The sequence below is a fragment of the Ochlerotatus camptorhynchus genome, unplaced genomic scaffold (genome assembly GCF_037179485.1).
Source record: "Ochlerotatus camptorhynchus isolate MF236.1 unplaced genomic scaffold, CSIRO-AGI_Acam_v1.1 ptg000357l, whole genome shotgun sequence".
Taxonomy (NCBI): Eukaryota; Metazoa; Arthropoda; class Insecta; order Diptera; family Culicidae; genus Ochlerotatus; species Ochlerotatus camptorhynchus.
This window is the reverse complement of record NW_027040845.1, coordinates 3,869,365-3,885,948: the sequence shown is the minus strand read 5'-3', so window position 1 is coordinate 3,885,948 and position 16,584 is coordinate 3,869,365. Positions and strand designations below refer to the sequence as shown.

Below are 16,584 nucleotides of genomic sequence, written 5' to 3'. Positions count from 1 at the left end.
CCAGAGGAACTCAGACCAGCAGTTCACTTATAGATCTAAATACGTCTAAATATAGGTTCCAGAGTGGGTTCAAGAGAAAGAGGCAGTTATTCAGACCCCATTAGCAACCTTAACTCAAATAATGATGCAACTCACGCAAAACAAAGTACAGAAGTATATTCATCATCCTATATAGTCGGTCTCCATCAATGTTCCCGCCACCGGTTCCATCTCTTCCCGGCCACTGATAGACCGTTGCTTTTCACAGGCTAGGTTTCTGGTCTGCCTTTGAGGGCATTATAAAACCCTAAAACACATGACTTTTATCATCCTATCAACATAAAACGCCATCATTTCGAACACCCACCACTTCCCGCGTCATCTTCATTCCGATTTCAAACCAAAACATTCAAGGCGTCAGAAATACCGGGTTGCCGGGATGGGTATTTTACAAAAATCGCAGCTTGCTCTACACGGAGAACAAATTCGTTAAGTTAAGATAACAATCCTAATAGTTACTTTCACATGGAAAAATTTGGTTGTTTGAAAGAAACCTATAGTTATTCCAACATTAATTTGACCGTCAACTCAATCATATCTACCGTGCCGATTCAAATTTCGGACACTTAAACTCGAATTTCGGACACTTTTAAAAGTTGATTATCTCGGTCGAATATGATCCACATGTCTTGTAAATTTTAAATTTTTTTGACTAGTGCCCTCCACGATCATCTAACATTATTACTTTGTTTCTAACTGGATGTAATATTTAATTAAAAATGAAAGTGTCCGAAATTTGAATCGTCCGAAATTTGAATCGGAACGGTACCTACTAGATTCAACTGTTCATCTTATACTCAATTCAACTTAAACTTTGATCAATTATAACAACCGTCAAATTTAATTTATTTATATAATTTGGTTTCAAGTGGTCATCATAAATCCACATACATTTAACTTGTGATGCGTAGAGCAGGCGATAAGATAGCTGGCTCTCACGCAGATGAACACGGTTCAAATCTAAGTTGAATGTTCTTGTTGACTTTTTTTATGATTTTGCAGTTGTGTTTTTCAGATCGATAAAGAAGCAAAACAAACTTCCTTAATATGTCGATAATGAAGAGCAGTTCATTTAATAAACATTGTAAAATTTTGCTATCCTAACAACAGTTTTCTTGAATCAACTAAAGCATAGTTGTATTTTGAAGTTTGACGTTTGTTCATCTACTGAAAAATATAGTTGAGTCAACCGAGGAGCCAACTATGGACTATATTTGTTGCCCTCTATATATAGTCAAATCAACTATAGTTGGGGTTATCTATAAAACAATTGTTATAATATAGTTATTTTGACCGGAAAAATAATTGCGTCTGCTATAATTTGTTCTCCGTGTATGACCGGCACAATCGGTACACTTGCGGTACACTGACAAAAAATATGACCCATGATTGGTGTGCGAAGTGACCTACCCCTTGTCAAAATGGCTGATTTTTTGCACAAATCAAGCTGAACAATGCATTAGGTCCTAAGTAACATTGACAGATTCTCTTCGTCGACATTCCCAGGTATTTTCAGCACACAGATCGATAAACGAAGCTTTTATCTAGCATCTAATAGAACAAACACAACAAGAAACGGTTATGTGTTCAAGAGTTATTAACGAAAGAGAAAGTCGACGAAGAGAATCGATCAATGTTACTTAGGACCTAATGCAATGTTCAGCTTGAAATGTAAATCGACCATAACAAACAATCATGTGACGTTTCATGCAAATTGAAGAAGGTCGAGTTGTCATTTGACCTGGAAATGCTCAATGCTTCTATTAATTTGGTTAAGAATTTGTTTTAATTTCCGCAATTATCAAAAATTAAAAACAATAGGGTAGAGCGCTACATCGTCGTTATTGCTAATTTCCGTTCTATAGAGTTAGCTCATAAGCTCTAAAGCAAAGCCTTTATGAGCGCGTTGTTCTAATATTAAAACTCATTAAACATGAGCATGAACATGAGCATGATTAACCGCCCGAGAATGCAACTCTGTTATTGCCAAATCAGCTGTAATTACACAGGAAACCAATAGACGTTGCTTAGGACTAACAATCATCATCAATGTGTAAATACTGGTGATCTCAAACTGGGCAATACCAGCGCTGGCCACGTCCAAATACTGGTCAAGAAAGGAATGAGTAGGAATATATTGATGTAAAACTCGCTTGAATGAAAGCCGAGAACACATCTGCAATTCCACGAGAAATCACTGGGATATTGAATAAAAGGGTTGGGATTGCAGCAGGATTCGTTTTGGTCAACAATATGATGAATTGACATCCTAGCAATTCTTCTACTCAGTAAGCAAACTCGGTCGCCACTAGGCCATCGAGCTCCTTATATCACAAATCAATTAGAATCAAGTTACCGTTCAACTTGTTGTTTTTTTTCCTCTGTTCGGGACCTAACACCACTGCGATCAGTAATTTGATCTATTGTAGTATATCCCAAGTCCTTAGTTTAGTGCATGTCGCTATGGGGAAATGATGAAGTATTCGATTTTATTTTTTACAGTTGTCATTCTTGCATTTATCGCAAGGATCCGACTCTAATTGAAAGGTCCCGCTATTTATACCCTTCGGAGTGTTTAAACACTCTCCAAAGGCGCGCCCCTTTGTCAGTCAAAATTGGATTCTTTAGCAACAAAATTAAGGAATGACACCGATAATTACCATGCATCAGAACCCTAGTCTTAACCACTTCAAACTAGGGAACAACGAATAGAAGATTAGGAATCACATAGATGAAGACCAACTAACTCATTTTTTCCTTGTTTCAAGATCATCCTCGGTGGACAAAGCCAAGCCTTGTCACTATCAACAAGGCATAACAAGTAACAAGAACTAAGATGTGTTCCTTGGATTGCTGAAAAATCCTGTTCCCCTAGTTTGAAGTAGTCAGGACTAGGAATAGCTGGTAGATCTTACATCCCGTAACGTACCACGAAAAGGTGATCTACCCACGTTACGGGGCAAGCAAACTTGTTGTTACTCGGTTTCGATCCAGGCACCAAAGACGACAACAACTGCTCTTGAGAAAATTTTGATATGGATGTCCGAACAACACGTCTTTTCTAGAACTAAAATATTACTTCTTTTATGTACCCGTCCCTCCTACAGGATTTCGTTACGCTTTATATCATATTATTAAAGAAAGCTGCGAAGGAGCTTGGGAGTTAACCCATGATTTTCTGCTCAGTAAGCAAAATTCGTTGCCATAAGGCCACTGAGCTCCTCATATCACAAAACAATTACGACCAAGTTGCTTTCCATCTTGCTGTTATTTAATTTCGATCCCGGCGGCGTCCTCACCGACGACGATAATAACTACTCTTGAAAACGATTTGATATAGATTTCCAAACGTATTTCCTAAAACTCTAATATTATTTCTTATAAGTACTCGTACAACCGAATTTCGTTTTACCTCATATTAAGAAACAAATCCGGTTTAGCGTTAGCGTCAGCGTTGTTACGGTATACATTGTAGATTGAGTACTAGTGACATTCACGTCTCTTTTGAAAATTCTCAGTCAGGCTCGAGGTCAGGCTACTTTCAGGAATAATGCTGGGGAGTAAAAATTTATTCCAAAAGGATACCAAAAGCATGACTTGCTACTCCCAGCCACGACCATCTTTACCATAGCTAGGGATAGGTAAGGATATTTTGAAGTAGTACTTATTAGAAGTATCTTATTCTAAGTAGTACTTCTTGTGAAGCCTGATAGTTTTGAGAAGACTTTCAAGAAACCCTGAATTGAATTAAAAGCAAATTTTAATTAAAACTCTGAACATTTCTGAGGAGCACAACTCCTTCAGAGCAAAATTCCAAGGGTCTTCTGAGGATAATTTGATATAGTTTGTGGGAGAATAAGAATCCATAAGTCCTTGGAATCTTTTTGAAAATACTAAAACGAGGATTACAATTAAATTTGAGAATAACTCCAGAACATCTTCAAAGGAATTCGGAAAATAAATTCAGGAAGGTTTGCCACACAAATTATGAGAAGAAATCTAAGGAATTTATGAGGAGAAATGCCAATGAATTCTTAGGAGACTTTCAATGTGAGTAGAACTCCAAGGGAAGAAGTGAGATTCAAAAGTAAATCTGAAGAATCGAAGAATTTTTCCAAAGGGCTTCTTATTGTGGAGAATTTCAAGGTAATTCCGAGGAAAAGTAAAAGCAAATTGAATTCGGAGGATAACTTTATTGACATGTTGAGGTTTATTTCAATGGAAATCAGAATGGACTATTCTGAGGTCTTCAGAACTACTTGAAAGTTCCCAATTTTTTCATGAAGTTATTAAAACTGCTTTGAAGTTCTTTTGTAGTTTGAGAAACTAACCTGATGCTCACAATACTTCTCATCAAATTCTTAAACTTCCATGAACTTTATAGGACTTCCTAAAGTTTCTTCAATATGTCGTATGGATAAAAACGTTTACTTTACTTTTCCCATTAGAAAAGCACGGGAAAGTAAAGTAAACTCTTTTTATTCATACGGCCCAATATTTCTAACGATCATTAATCTCCAATAAACGTTTAACAAATCGCTGGAGTTCTCTAAACTTCATTAAAATTTATGTGACTTCTCTAATGTTATCGAAACTGCTCTGAGGTGATTTGTACTTTTCTGAAACTCTCAAAACTCTAAAGTTTTTGCAGTTCTCATGAACTTTGTTGTACTGCGCTGAATTTAATTGAACCACACTAAAAAAATTTAAGCTTCAGTGAACTTCTGAACTTATGCGAAGACCTCAATTAACTTTTTAACGTCTCTGAAGTTATCTGAAAATCTAGGAACTGCTTTAAATTTCCCACTAATTTTCTGAAGCTAATGAAACTGGCCGAACCCTGAAATTCCTCAAAATTTTTGAAACTTACTAAACTTCTTTCAAACACTCCCGCATGTTGCTAATGTTCATAAAAATTTCTGAAGTTCGCGGATCTCCCCTTAAGCTCCATAGATTTCTATGAAGTTCTCGAAATGTCCTTCTGTGATGTTTTTTTCTAAATTTCTGGAACTTTTGTACTCCCGCAATTTTCATGGAATTAGAACAAAATAATTATTTTAGTTCTATGAGTTTCACTAAAGTTCTCAAGGTTTTTTTGCAGTTCATGAAACTTCCCTTAAATTATCGACACTAATTTAAAACTTCTTCAATAGTCTAGCCTTTCCTGGTGGTATTGAAACTGCCTAAACGATTATTGAATTTCCTTAAAGTTCTCTAGACTGTCCTGAATTTTCAGTATTTTTAAGCACCCGCAACTTTACTGAAATTAAATGATTTGCCTTGAAGTTTCGACAATTTTCCTTAAGTATTATAACCATTATAAACGCTCACTAATTTTCCTTGAACTTATCTATGCTTACCTGAAGTTCTCTAAATTTTTTTAACAATCCGGCAAATTTACTGATATATATTCATAGTTCCCTGACGCTTCTGACGTTTTCTGATCAATCATAGAATTCTTCAAATTCCCCATAGTTTCACGGAGCTCCTTGTAAGTCGCGGCAATATTGCTTAAGTTAATGGGATTATTCTGATCGTCCTTAAAGTACTCGGAACATTGCTAAAACTATCTAAAAATATCAAAATTTATGAAAAGTTCTCTGGATTTTTTGAATATATCACTGATTGCTAAAAGTTCTCGCATTTTTTTTAAATAAATAGAACTTCGCTGATTTTCTACAATCAATTTAGCTAAATTTTCGCATTTTTTTAAGTTCACGTTTTCCGAAGGTCCGTATAATTTTTATCACGTTCCATACAATCTGTCGGAGCTTTGCTTCGAGTTTTTCGCAACTTTACAATTTCCTTGAAATTAATTGAACTGCCCTTTGATTCTCTGATCTATCTTGATGTTCTTGAAGCTTTCCTCCAGCTCTCAATTCTATCGAAGATCTCGATTCTGCTGCTCGGAAATAAATGGAATTCCCGTAAACACATTTAAATTTCCCTGAAATTCTCTGGACTTCTGTGAACTTCCTGAAATATTTCTGAAGTTTTCAATTCTCTGAAAGTCTCTGTACTTTCCTGGAATTTTCGGAACATCTTAAGGGTTCTCGATTATATTTTTTTTCAGCACATCATAGAACTATCTTGACTTTTTTCTAAATTTACGATTGTAGATCTTTAAACTGCTCCAAAATTCTGGACTAAAGCTATGGAAACTGCTCTTAAGATCTGAAATTCTCCAATCTCATGATCTAACTTCTCTGAAGTACTTAGAACTTGTTAAAAATTTGCACAATATCCCTCATGTTTTCTAAATTTCGCAAGATCGCTTGACACCTGTGAAGTTCTCTGAAATTCTAGGAACTTTATAATATTTCCTGAAAATTTTCGGATGCTAAAAGAACCGCTTTGAGGTTCTTAAATCTTCCAGAAAGTTCCCCATATTTTCAGCGTATTAACTTCCCTTACGCTCGCGCAGGTTGTTTATGGACCTTCAATGAAATTCTCAGCATTTCTTTTCATTACTCAGAACTCCTCCAAAGTTCCTACAATTGTTGTGGAGTTAATGGGACTGCATTGAAAATCTCTAATCTTTCATAAAATTAATTACGAATTTGGTATAAATCATTTACTTTCTTCAGAAACTTTAGGATATTGAATAATTTTAGATCTTGGCCTTACTCAAATTAAGTAAGTTTTTTTTTAACTGGAGTGAGAAATTAAGTAAATGTTAAAATTCAACATTCAATGTAAAATTGATTGCCATGTCTTAAAATCGTTTGGGTAAATTCGAAGACAACATATAAATAAGACTGGCAACTCTTCCATTTTCTCATACTACCGCTATGAGACCGACACAATCGCATCATCTGTCGCGCAAAGGTAAATGCTTCGAACGAATTTGATAGCATAGATTGCAACCTCAGAAGAAAGGTTTGTGTATTTGCTCATTTTTCTATGCAGTACTTCCACCTTCGCTCGAGCGCAGCGCTACTATAACTGTCGCTTGGATTCTGGCAGAGTTACCAGTCTTCTTGATTTGATGTCTTCGGTAAATTGCTGTTGTTTTTGATATACCAATAAAAAAAAAGTATATTTTTACGCATTTAAAAAATAGCTTTCTTATTATAAACCTGGAATTTATCCGTTAAAGTACTGGAAAAACCTGGAAAACTCAGGTAATTTTATTTGAGTAGACACCCTCTAGATAAAAAAAGACGATTAAACGTCAAAAAGCAAAGAATGATCAATCTTGAAATAAATTCACGCTAAAAAAGTCGAAAATAGTGACTGATTACAAGAAAAAGAGACATTAGTGACTTGGCCTTAAAAACGAGACTTTTTAGTGACTGGCTTGAAAAAAGTGACCAAGTCACTAAAAAGTGACTCACTACCAGCCCAGTAATCTATTTAGATAAGTTTTTATTGAAACATTTTAAATCAAATTCGGTCAGTTGAAGGTACATTTCAAAAGCAAACATTGGTCCATATTAAGTTAAAAGTTTGTTAATACGGAATAAGTTTTTAATTTTTTTTTTTTTCAATTTTGTTGAAAATCTACATAACGTTATGCAATGATGTTTTCACCAATTTATCCCAAATATGTATGCAACTTCCCTCTACTGAACAAATAGCCGATGAAAATATCGACTGCTTTTGACATTTTTCATTGAATTCACCCTGTCAAAAGGTAGGCTTGGGTAGAAGAGGGTTAATTGCTAAGTATATTAGACCAAATAGTTCGCTCATAATGTCTCCGTGACGTACAGACAAAACAGTGCAGACATAAAGAAAAAAAGTTCAGAAACTGAAATCAGTCAGGCTTAGTAGTTCTATAAATAAATAATATAGATGCAATAGGCTTCTGATAACTTATTTTAAAACTGAAGTGTGAGCTAAATGCAAGTTAATAAAGAATTTACACATTTAATATTGAAACTAAGCTATTGATACGCTTTTGGCTGGTTAAAATTACCCAAACCAGGTGTTTAAAAGTTGAATAAAGGTTTAAAGGGTAAGTACCGTCAAATAGCCAGTCGGAGTAAGTACTATAACTTTTGCGGAATAGTGTGGCTACTAGATATATACCAGAAACGAACAAAAGAGAACTCTTTTGTTCATGTCCGGTGCATATGTAATGTAGTATTTTCGCACTATTTCGAAAGAGTAATAGAACTTACTTAAAAAACACTGTGAATGGAGCTCTCACGGTGATTGGCTACTTGACGGTACAACAGTTACACAAACTAATGCAGGATTGAATTCGTTCAAACAACATTTATTCAGCATGTAATTGTTCGCTGGGACAGATTATATATTTGAGAAAATAAAGGAGGTTTAGGTTTTTAGATGCCACTCACTATTATAATACATTATGTTAAATTATGATAAAATCATAAAATTCCCCCGATAACCATTTTGCGTTCAACGGATTCCTGTTTAGGAAACCCAAAGCTTAACTTTCACAAAGAAAAACATGAGATACATGCATGTAATTTAATATATAAATTCACTTCAGGCATAACGTCGGACAAATGGAGTAAACAGTGGGCTTGAATAATAGCCTAATAACTCTGCATATGAGGTGGCATGGGTGGTTGAGTTTATTTTTTTCTTTGATTTGTTTTCCGTCGATATTGTTTTCCGTACTGAGTACCAATGCTACCGACGCCAGCAAGACAGCTCTCACACCTGCACCCTACCTATCAACTCATAGTCCGTTGACCAACGGCTTTACTTTCCATCCGAAGGAAGGCGTAATCAGAGATTTTATGCCTCAGAAAATCCCGGCGGCACCGACTGGGATTGAAGCCAGACCTCTTGGGGTGAGAGGCAATCACCCTTACCACTATACCACCCGCGCCACTGGGTGGTTGAGTTGTAAGCATGACACTGACATACTTTCTCACCCTAAGTCACTAAGTTTGAGTCCAATCCCATCCGAGGTCGTTGGGATTTTCTCAGGCAAAGAATCTCTGGTTACGGCCTTCGGAAGGGAAGTAGACACGTTGATCCCGGCCCATGATGGGTTCGATATGTAGGGTCCAGGCTGAGTCTCCTCCCTGGCGTCAGATACCGACGAAAAATAACCACGGAAAAGCTCTCTATACAGCTAACTTAATTTGAATAAGTCGGTACACATGTTTTTATTTCGAGACGTGACTCTGCGTTCTATCCTTTTGCAGGAAATCAACAAAATCTTCATCAATCTTCTTTCTATCTACTCATCGCACGCACATCTAACGACAGCAAAACAAAATCTTATCATGTATTGTTGAAACTGACATCGAATTATACACAATGAATCAACAGTATCGGATTGTCACTGTTAAATTGGTTTCAATAGCGCAGAGAAGACGGAAAACGTTATCCGACATCACCAATTTCTACCATCTTCATCATGATCATTTAAGATTCTAAATATTACTTAAAATATGCAAGACGTAAATCAAGAAGACTGACTCCCAAGCATGTTCTAACCTCAAATAACTTCATACGTCAAGGTCTACAAGAACCACGTCATTCAATCGTCTGTCGCGTCCAACCGTAAACCATATGTTGCTCATGGCTATGGTCTTATGTTTACATTTCGACTGTGCAGCAAAAGGTAAATACCGAAGTATCAGCTCAAAATTTCATTGGGAGATAAGCAATCTTTTTTTATAGATGCTTTCCATCCATTCATGCGTTCGCGTCGTTTCCATCGTTGCTTTGCTTGTCCATCAAAAATAATCAACTGAGAGGTTTATTATAACCAACTAGTGACGAAATTACCACCCAGTAACTACGCCAAACCGGTCCTCGTTCGTCGTTTGTTTTTTGCTGATAGTTTTCATCAACAGCTCATTACGCTTTAGCCTGCAAACGGCCCAATATGCATACATATATCGATGTATGAAGTTGACAAGCAACATGTGGTAGTAATTAAAAACAAATTAGCAGTGATCACTTACATTCATAGTGCTCTTTGAAGTCACCGTCGTAATCTACTTCCCCGTCCTGTGCGGGAGCCCTGCTCAAATCTCGCTGCTCGTGTTCGTACCCATCGTCCTCATTCTGGACCATGTCCCTGCCCATATCAGCTACGTCGTTATCCATTGTTGTCGCTACCTTCTGGTCGAGACGTTCCATATTCAGCAACTTTGATTAACACTAACGATCATTTATTCTTCACGTCACCTTACTCGTTTCAATAGCACTGTTGGAAATTCAAATCACACTCTTCGATAACGAAAACGGGTTTCGGCAAACCACATTTGCCAATCACTCACCCGAAACCTTATCTAGATATGGCACCGTAGTTGTCGAAAAATCACGTTCACTCACTGCTCCATTTTCTCTTCGAATCGCTTCCAGGCACGCTGGGGACCTCGTAAAAATAATACAGCATTTAATAAATTGTATCACTCTCATTCAACGAAAAACAGCTCTCGCAGCACACTCTGCCCTACGATTTTTATCACTCGAAATCAACCGGCACATTCTGGATTCCGTCACGTTCGTTCGCCCCAGATCTGGCACGAATCGCAAATCACATCATTCTGGATCTGACTGAATCCAGTTGAAAACTTGATCCATACGGTTTTTTGTTTGTTTTAAATCTCCCAGGTTATGATAGCACCGCGCACTGATGAACACACTCGAGGAACTGACGGACGACCTCGCAGGAGCAACTTCAATCAATCCTCCGCGCGATGACGACAACATTCGACGACGACTACGACGACGACCGCAGTACGCGAGTTACAACAGGTCCTCAACATCATCATCATCATCATGCCATAGTCGGAGTCAACCGTCCATAATAGTGCACGACAACGATGACAACGACGACGGAAAACAGGCAGGTAGGTAGGAAGGTAGGAAGGCACAAATCGATCGAAACTCACTCACTCAAGCACGCGGTTGTTGCTGGAAAGAGAAAAGAAGAAAAAACCCAAAGTCTCCGGTGAGAATGATATCATCACGTATCAGTATGCATTAGTACATACAGTCAGGTCTCGTTTTAGGTGATTTGAACTTCAGAACTTGAGTTACACAGCACAGCTTAGCGCGGGATCCAAACAGATGGTATTGTTGGCGAGGAATGAGACCCGCGAATCATCATAAACCGAGACCTGACTGTAGGAGGAAAAAGTGTAGTGTAGCAGCGCACTTCAGAATCGATCGACCGGGATGTAACTTGTGGTCAGCACCGGTTTGAGAAACTTCATCATGTCGAAAAAGGTGCGTCCCGGGATCCTATATAGCCACAAAAGCAACAACAGGTTGCGGAACACGTCGCGTCACATCAGCATGGAGCGAAAATACAGTAATGATTTTTACTACGCGGTCACTTAGTACTTTATTTGAGGAATTAAACTAATAGAAAGATCCAAGGTCCATAATGGTTGTGGTGTATTTGTAAAAGTAGATACGCCTTTGAGTTCTTTTTATTTCATATGGGGAAAATGGTCTTTGTGACATTAAATCAATGAAGTGCTTCATAAACTTTGGAAAAATGCTCCTTTACTGCAAAGCTGCTCCGATTTACTATACTGCCTATTTTTTTTTGTCAGAGGAGTGAAGCAACGGGCATGCTTCTAGTATCAGTTTCTAAAAAAAGATTCCAAATAAAAAGCTTCTAGAAGAAGCTTCCAGATGAAGCTTCTTAAGAAGATTCTAAAGGAAACTTATTTTGGAAGCTCATTATAGACGCATACCCGTGCTCCGCTCCTCTGACTAAAGGAGTAAAGGAGCATTTTTCCAAGGTTTTTTGAGCATTTCATCGTTTTAATATTCCGTTTCTATGGATGCCTGGATAGTTTTAGTCCAACTGCAGACAGCAATTTCCAATCGCGTTTAAGGAATCCATGAAGAACGAATCAACGCAGAATGAATCTGCACTGTATGACCCCAATGGTGTGAGATGTTTGGATAGGTAATTTGATGAAAATCAGCTGATCTTAGTAAACAATGAATAATTAACTCGTATCTTCGGCACATATCGTTGCCTCGCTACACCATCAAGCAGTCTGCAGAGTCAAGAGAAGACGTACGCTTGGCGGTTGAAACGTATTTGCGTCAAGTTCGATTTGGCACGTAGGTACATTGGAATCTTCAAATTTATCTTTATTACCTTGAAACATTTCCTTATGGTAGATTTCCATACAAACAGATAGACAAAAAAAATCCATATTTTTTCCGCATTTTCTGGAATTTTTCTTGCTTAGTCTGATCAATATACGATGTTAGTCAATATTTTTCATCATTTCACGTCCAACTTTTCAAATGGGCGTAACTTTTTGTTGTTTTAAGTGTAATGATAATATTTTGAAATCGGTACAGCTTCAAGTTTGAATTCAAAGAATAAAATCTTGAAGATAATTCGAACTTTAAAGCAAATATAATTTACAATTATGCACGGTCACCGGAATTTTAAACCAATAATTTTATAATCTGAGATAGAGCCTCTATATGTCTTTGCAATCTGCATCTATTTTTCCGGGTTTATTGGCTCTTGGCAGTTAATAGTAATTCAAATATTTTGAATTCTCACAACTAATTCTTCGTCGATGTTCAGCACGGAGATGAGGATTTCCGAATGCTCGTCGACAAACGTTTCCTATAGTACTGGTACCTGTTCCACCTGATCTTGGCTGGTCTACTCTTATTCGAAATACTTGTAAAGCTGTGTCATATAGTTCTTTTAATGGTCTTGTAACCTTCCATTTCGTTAGATCCATTCTGTACGCAATATGCAAAACGAAATCAAAAAATCGTATCCAAGCATGAAGCGGAGATATACCGTAATCCAGTGCCTCTTCGTTTAATGTAAATCCTTCTTCAAAGTTTCTATATCATTCATTATGTTTGGAGTTACTCCACAGATTGAACATGCCCCAGGTACACAGAAGAACCAGTTCTGTAGAATCCAGATGCATGCATGAGCATGAGCATGATCGACCACCCGAGGATGCAACTCCGTTATTTCCAGAGCAGCTGTAATTACACAGAGAACCAATAAACGTTGCTTGGGACTAGCAATCATCCATAATGTGTAAATGCTGACGATCTAAAACCAGGCAATACCAGCGCCGGCCACGTTCGAATACTGGTCAAGAAAGGAATGGGTAGGAATATGTTGACGTAATACTCGCTTGAATCAAAGCCGAAAAGAAGCTGTCAACTGCTGGAAACTGACTGCCTTCCGGATCATAGCAGCGGTTTCATTCGGCGAAAGGGTCAACTGTTCCAAAAAATCCTAGCAAGCGCACATTAACTTTCTCGCATCATACAGGAAAAGGGAAACTTTTTGGGAACGATTGAGCTTCCACCTGTTCCATGTTATGCAGATACACTTCCTGATTAACTGCTTCCAATGGATGATAATCACTCGCACAACAAAACTATCGAAATATAAACAAATTTTGACGTTTAACTTTTTTCCAGGCACCATTAGTGCCGTCATAAAACTAAACGGAATAGGATCAAGCAAAATGGCCTCAGATAAATACAATTCAGTCTGCAAATTATCTTCATTAAAGCCAAATTAAAAAGTGTGGTAGGGGAATTTACGTATTCTCGGCAACCTAAGCAGCGACCTTCTTTCTATAGCCTTTTTCTCTAAGGAACGCACACATATGCAGTATTGGTTTGTTTACAATCTTTTGCTGCCAGCTGCTCTAACAATTTCAGTCGAAAGAATTGTCAAAAACTGTTTTGAAACGCTTTTACAAAGCTCCAATCTTCTCTAGTGAGAGCGAGTATTGTCGGCAACCAGTTTTTCTTCGGCAACCGTTCCATTTGAACTGCATGTAAATCTGCTGTTCTATTATCGGCAACTCGAAATCAGCTACAATTTGTAGTGCGTGTGTTGCATTTCAAGAAAACCTTGCTAGATTGCTTTTTCTCAGTGGTAAAAATATAGTCAAATTGAAGCTGAAAGCATAAAGAATCGTTTGCATGCATTCAGCGAAGTGTTTTCGTAAGAAAATCAAGTGAAAATAGTGTTACAGTTAGGGTTGCCGAAAATAGTCTGTCATGCCGAAGCCATCATTTCCCCTATTTGTTAGCGATTTCATGAGAGCAAAATAGCTTTTTCACAATTCATGCCACCGCCATATTATTACCTTTATTTTTTTACTATCTTCGTTTTTCAAGATGATTTTCCATGAAAATAACTTTAATCTCATAAATTCGTCAATGAGCAGTAATACAGATTTCGAAAATCATTAAATTGTTTCGGATGGGAGCAATGATTAACATAACACATAACTTTATTTTGTTTCCTAAATTAAAATTAACTAGTCAACATTTGATTTGATTTAATCAACGTTTTCCACTGGCGGACTTATTTTTTCGATCTTCCGAAGCATATGTCGTGATTTCTGTGATTTTCGCCATTTGGAAATGGACCATAATCCCTGCGCAGCATTTTTTTTAGCACAAAACTTCACCTTTCAAGATCGTTTTCAAAACTGTCACAGGGTTGTCCTTTTACCCAAGTTCACACACTAAATGAAAACTATTTCAATGAACTCTCAAAGCAAACCAAAGTTATTTTACTTTACTAACCCAGTTCCATCCATTCTCTACAGCATATTTCACATTGGATTTAATCTGTCACCTAAAAATATACCACAAAATGAGAACTGCTTTGATAATTTTGGTAATTCTTCCACAATAGATGAGAAGAATTTTGAAAGATTCATTTTTGAACAATGAATTTGGCAAGATCTGATGATATTTATGTATTCCTTTTTATCTTGATTCATGCTTTATTTTCAGTGCGATTAGCAAGCATCAAAGGCAAATGGCACAAGCAGGGATGGAAAATCATTAACATTCATTTCGTGCATTCATTTACATTCATTTACCTCTAACTTTTTCCATCAACAGAATACCGTAAAATGATGTATAAAGCTTTTGTAGCTTATAATATTAACTACAACTTTTGTTGATAATCAAAATCTGAATCTCTTATACATGACGAACTAGAGCTGGCAGAACATGCCATTGTTTTCCAGTGAATGCAATTTACATTCACTGAAAAACAATGGTGGGTTCTTATCGTTCTGATTCATCATGCGTAAGAGATACTGATTTGAGTTATTTCAAAAGATGTAGCTAATATCAAAGCCTACAAAAGCTTTACACACTACTTTACGGAATTCTGTTGATAAAAAAAAAGTTAGAGGCAAATTAATGTAAATATGCCAATGTATTGATGCCAAATGGCTTTGATTGTAGTTTTAATAAGGATTTCAAATGGTTTTCAATACTTTCGCCGTATAACCTTTTTTGCAGCAAATCAATCTTGAAGTGCGTGGAAAATATGCCCTTGACAACCTTCTTCGGGGTAGGCGAACTAGACAGATTCTAGTCTTAATGAGGTTTTGGTGGATGCAATAAAGGCAAAGCTGTCTTGACCAGGGTTTTATGAATGTTGTTTTATAGTAGCCTTGTAGTATTTCATAAAACGTAAAATTTTACTTGGGTAGTGACACTCGTCTCTTTTGAAAATTCTCAGTCAAACTGCTTTCAGGAATACTGCTGGGGAGTAAACATTTATTCCTATTTAAATAAGGATCATTACCGTTACTAGGGATAGGCAAGTAAATGTTGATGTAGTGCTTATTTAACCCGTAAAGTACCAGGACGATAATTTTTTTTTAAATGCGCGTTATCAGTAATGTTACAACCGATTTTCATAAACTTGGACTGTTATTGAAGAGGAATAGTGCATCTAACTTTTGACATAGAATACGCCTCCTCGCGTTTGAGAAATGCAAATATGTTTGTGTTTTTTCGTTTTTTTTCCACAAGTATGGCCAAATGCTGTTTGTTGTGTGACGAATTGATTATCTGAATGGAATGAATTTGGATGTTTCTACGAAATCTGGCCGCGTTATTATCGATTCCAGGTGTTATGGTATGGTTATGGTATGCCTAAAACATAGTAATATTTCTGGAAATCGAATCATGAAACATGTCAAATCATGCCAAATTTGTATAATCAAGCAAATGAAGACCTTTTGAGGTTCATCCGGTGACATTTGGCCAGTGTAAAATCTGTTCCAGGGTGTTCAGGCTATCATGAAAGCTTTGACCGACGTGACGATTGCTTAAGCTCTGATTGAACAAGCCATTCAAATGAAATTACGTTTTCGAAAGCAGTCAATAATGTATTCCACCCAAGCAACGAAAAGTTCTGATAAAATGCTATTTGTGGCTTAAGCAGCTTGGTTGAAGGTGGTCTATAGAATTCTAAGCAGCCCCATTTTTAAGTCGTTAAAAGAACTTAAAAGTTCCGGTACCATAATTGAAGAACATTCTAAGCAGCTTCTGGCGGAACTTGAACGGAACTTCTAGAAAATAAAATAAAAAAGGTTTTTGTCTTCTACACCAATTCTATATTTAGTTCGCATTTTTATGAAAGTTAATTTGAAAGTCAGGTCTTTATGCAAGTTATTTCTAAAGGCAGGTATTAATGTGTATTGATTTATCAGCATTAGTAGTAGCATTGGAGCTATTTGAAGAATTAAACCCAGTCCTTCTATGTGAGAGCCCCAGCACGCGTCATCTGTGATTATTGAAGCTGTTGTCCCGCCTACTGTT

At 36.9% G+C, this 16,584-nt stretch overlaps 1 protein-coding gene across 1 annotated transcript in view; it reads right to left on the bottom strand.

Moving 5' to 3' along the window:
- The window catches only part of LOC135709211 (putative uncharacterized protein DDB_G0277255), a 316,014-nt gene that overhangs the window by 265,797 nt on the left and 33,633 nt on the right, over positions 1 to 16,584 (bottom strand). The window contains exon 2 of the mRNA XM_065231452.1: positions 9,939 to 10,896. Coding sequence (XP_065087524.1) covers positions 9,939 to 10,116 — 178 coding nt within the window. The 5' untranslated portion in view covers positions 10,117 to 10,896. The remainder of the gene's footprint in view (positions 1 to 9,938; positions 10,897 to 16,584) is intronic.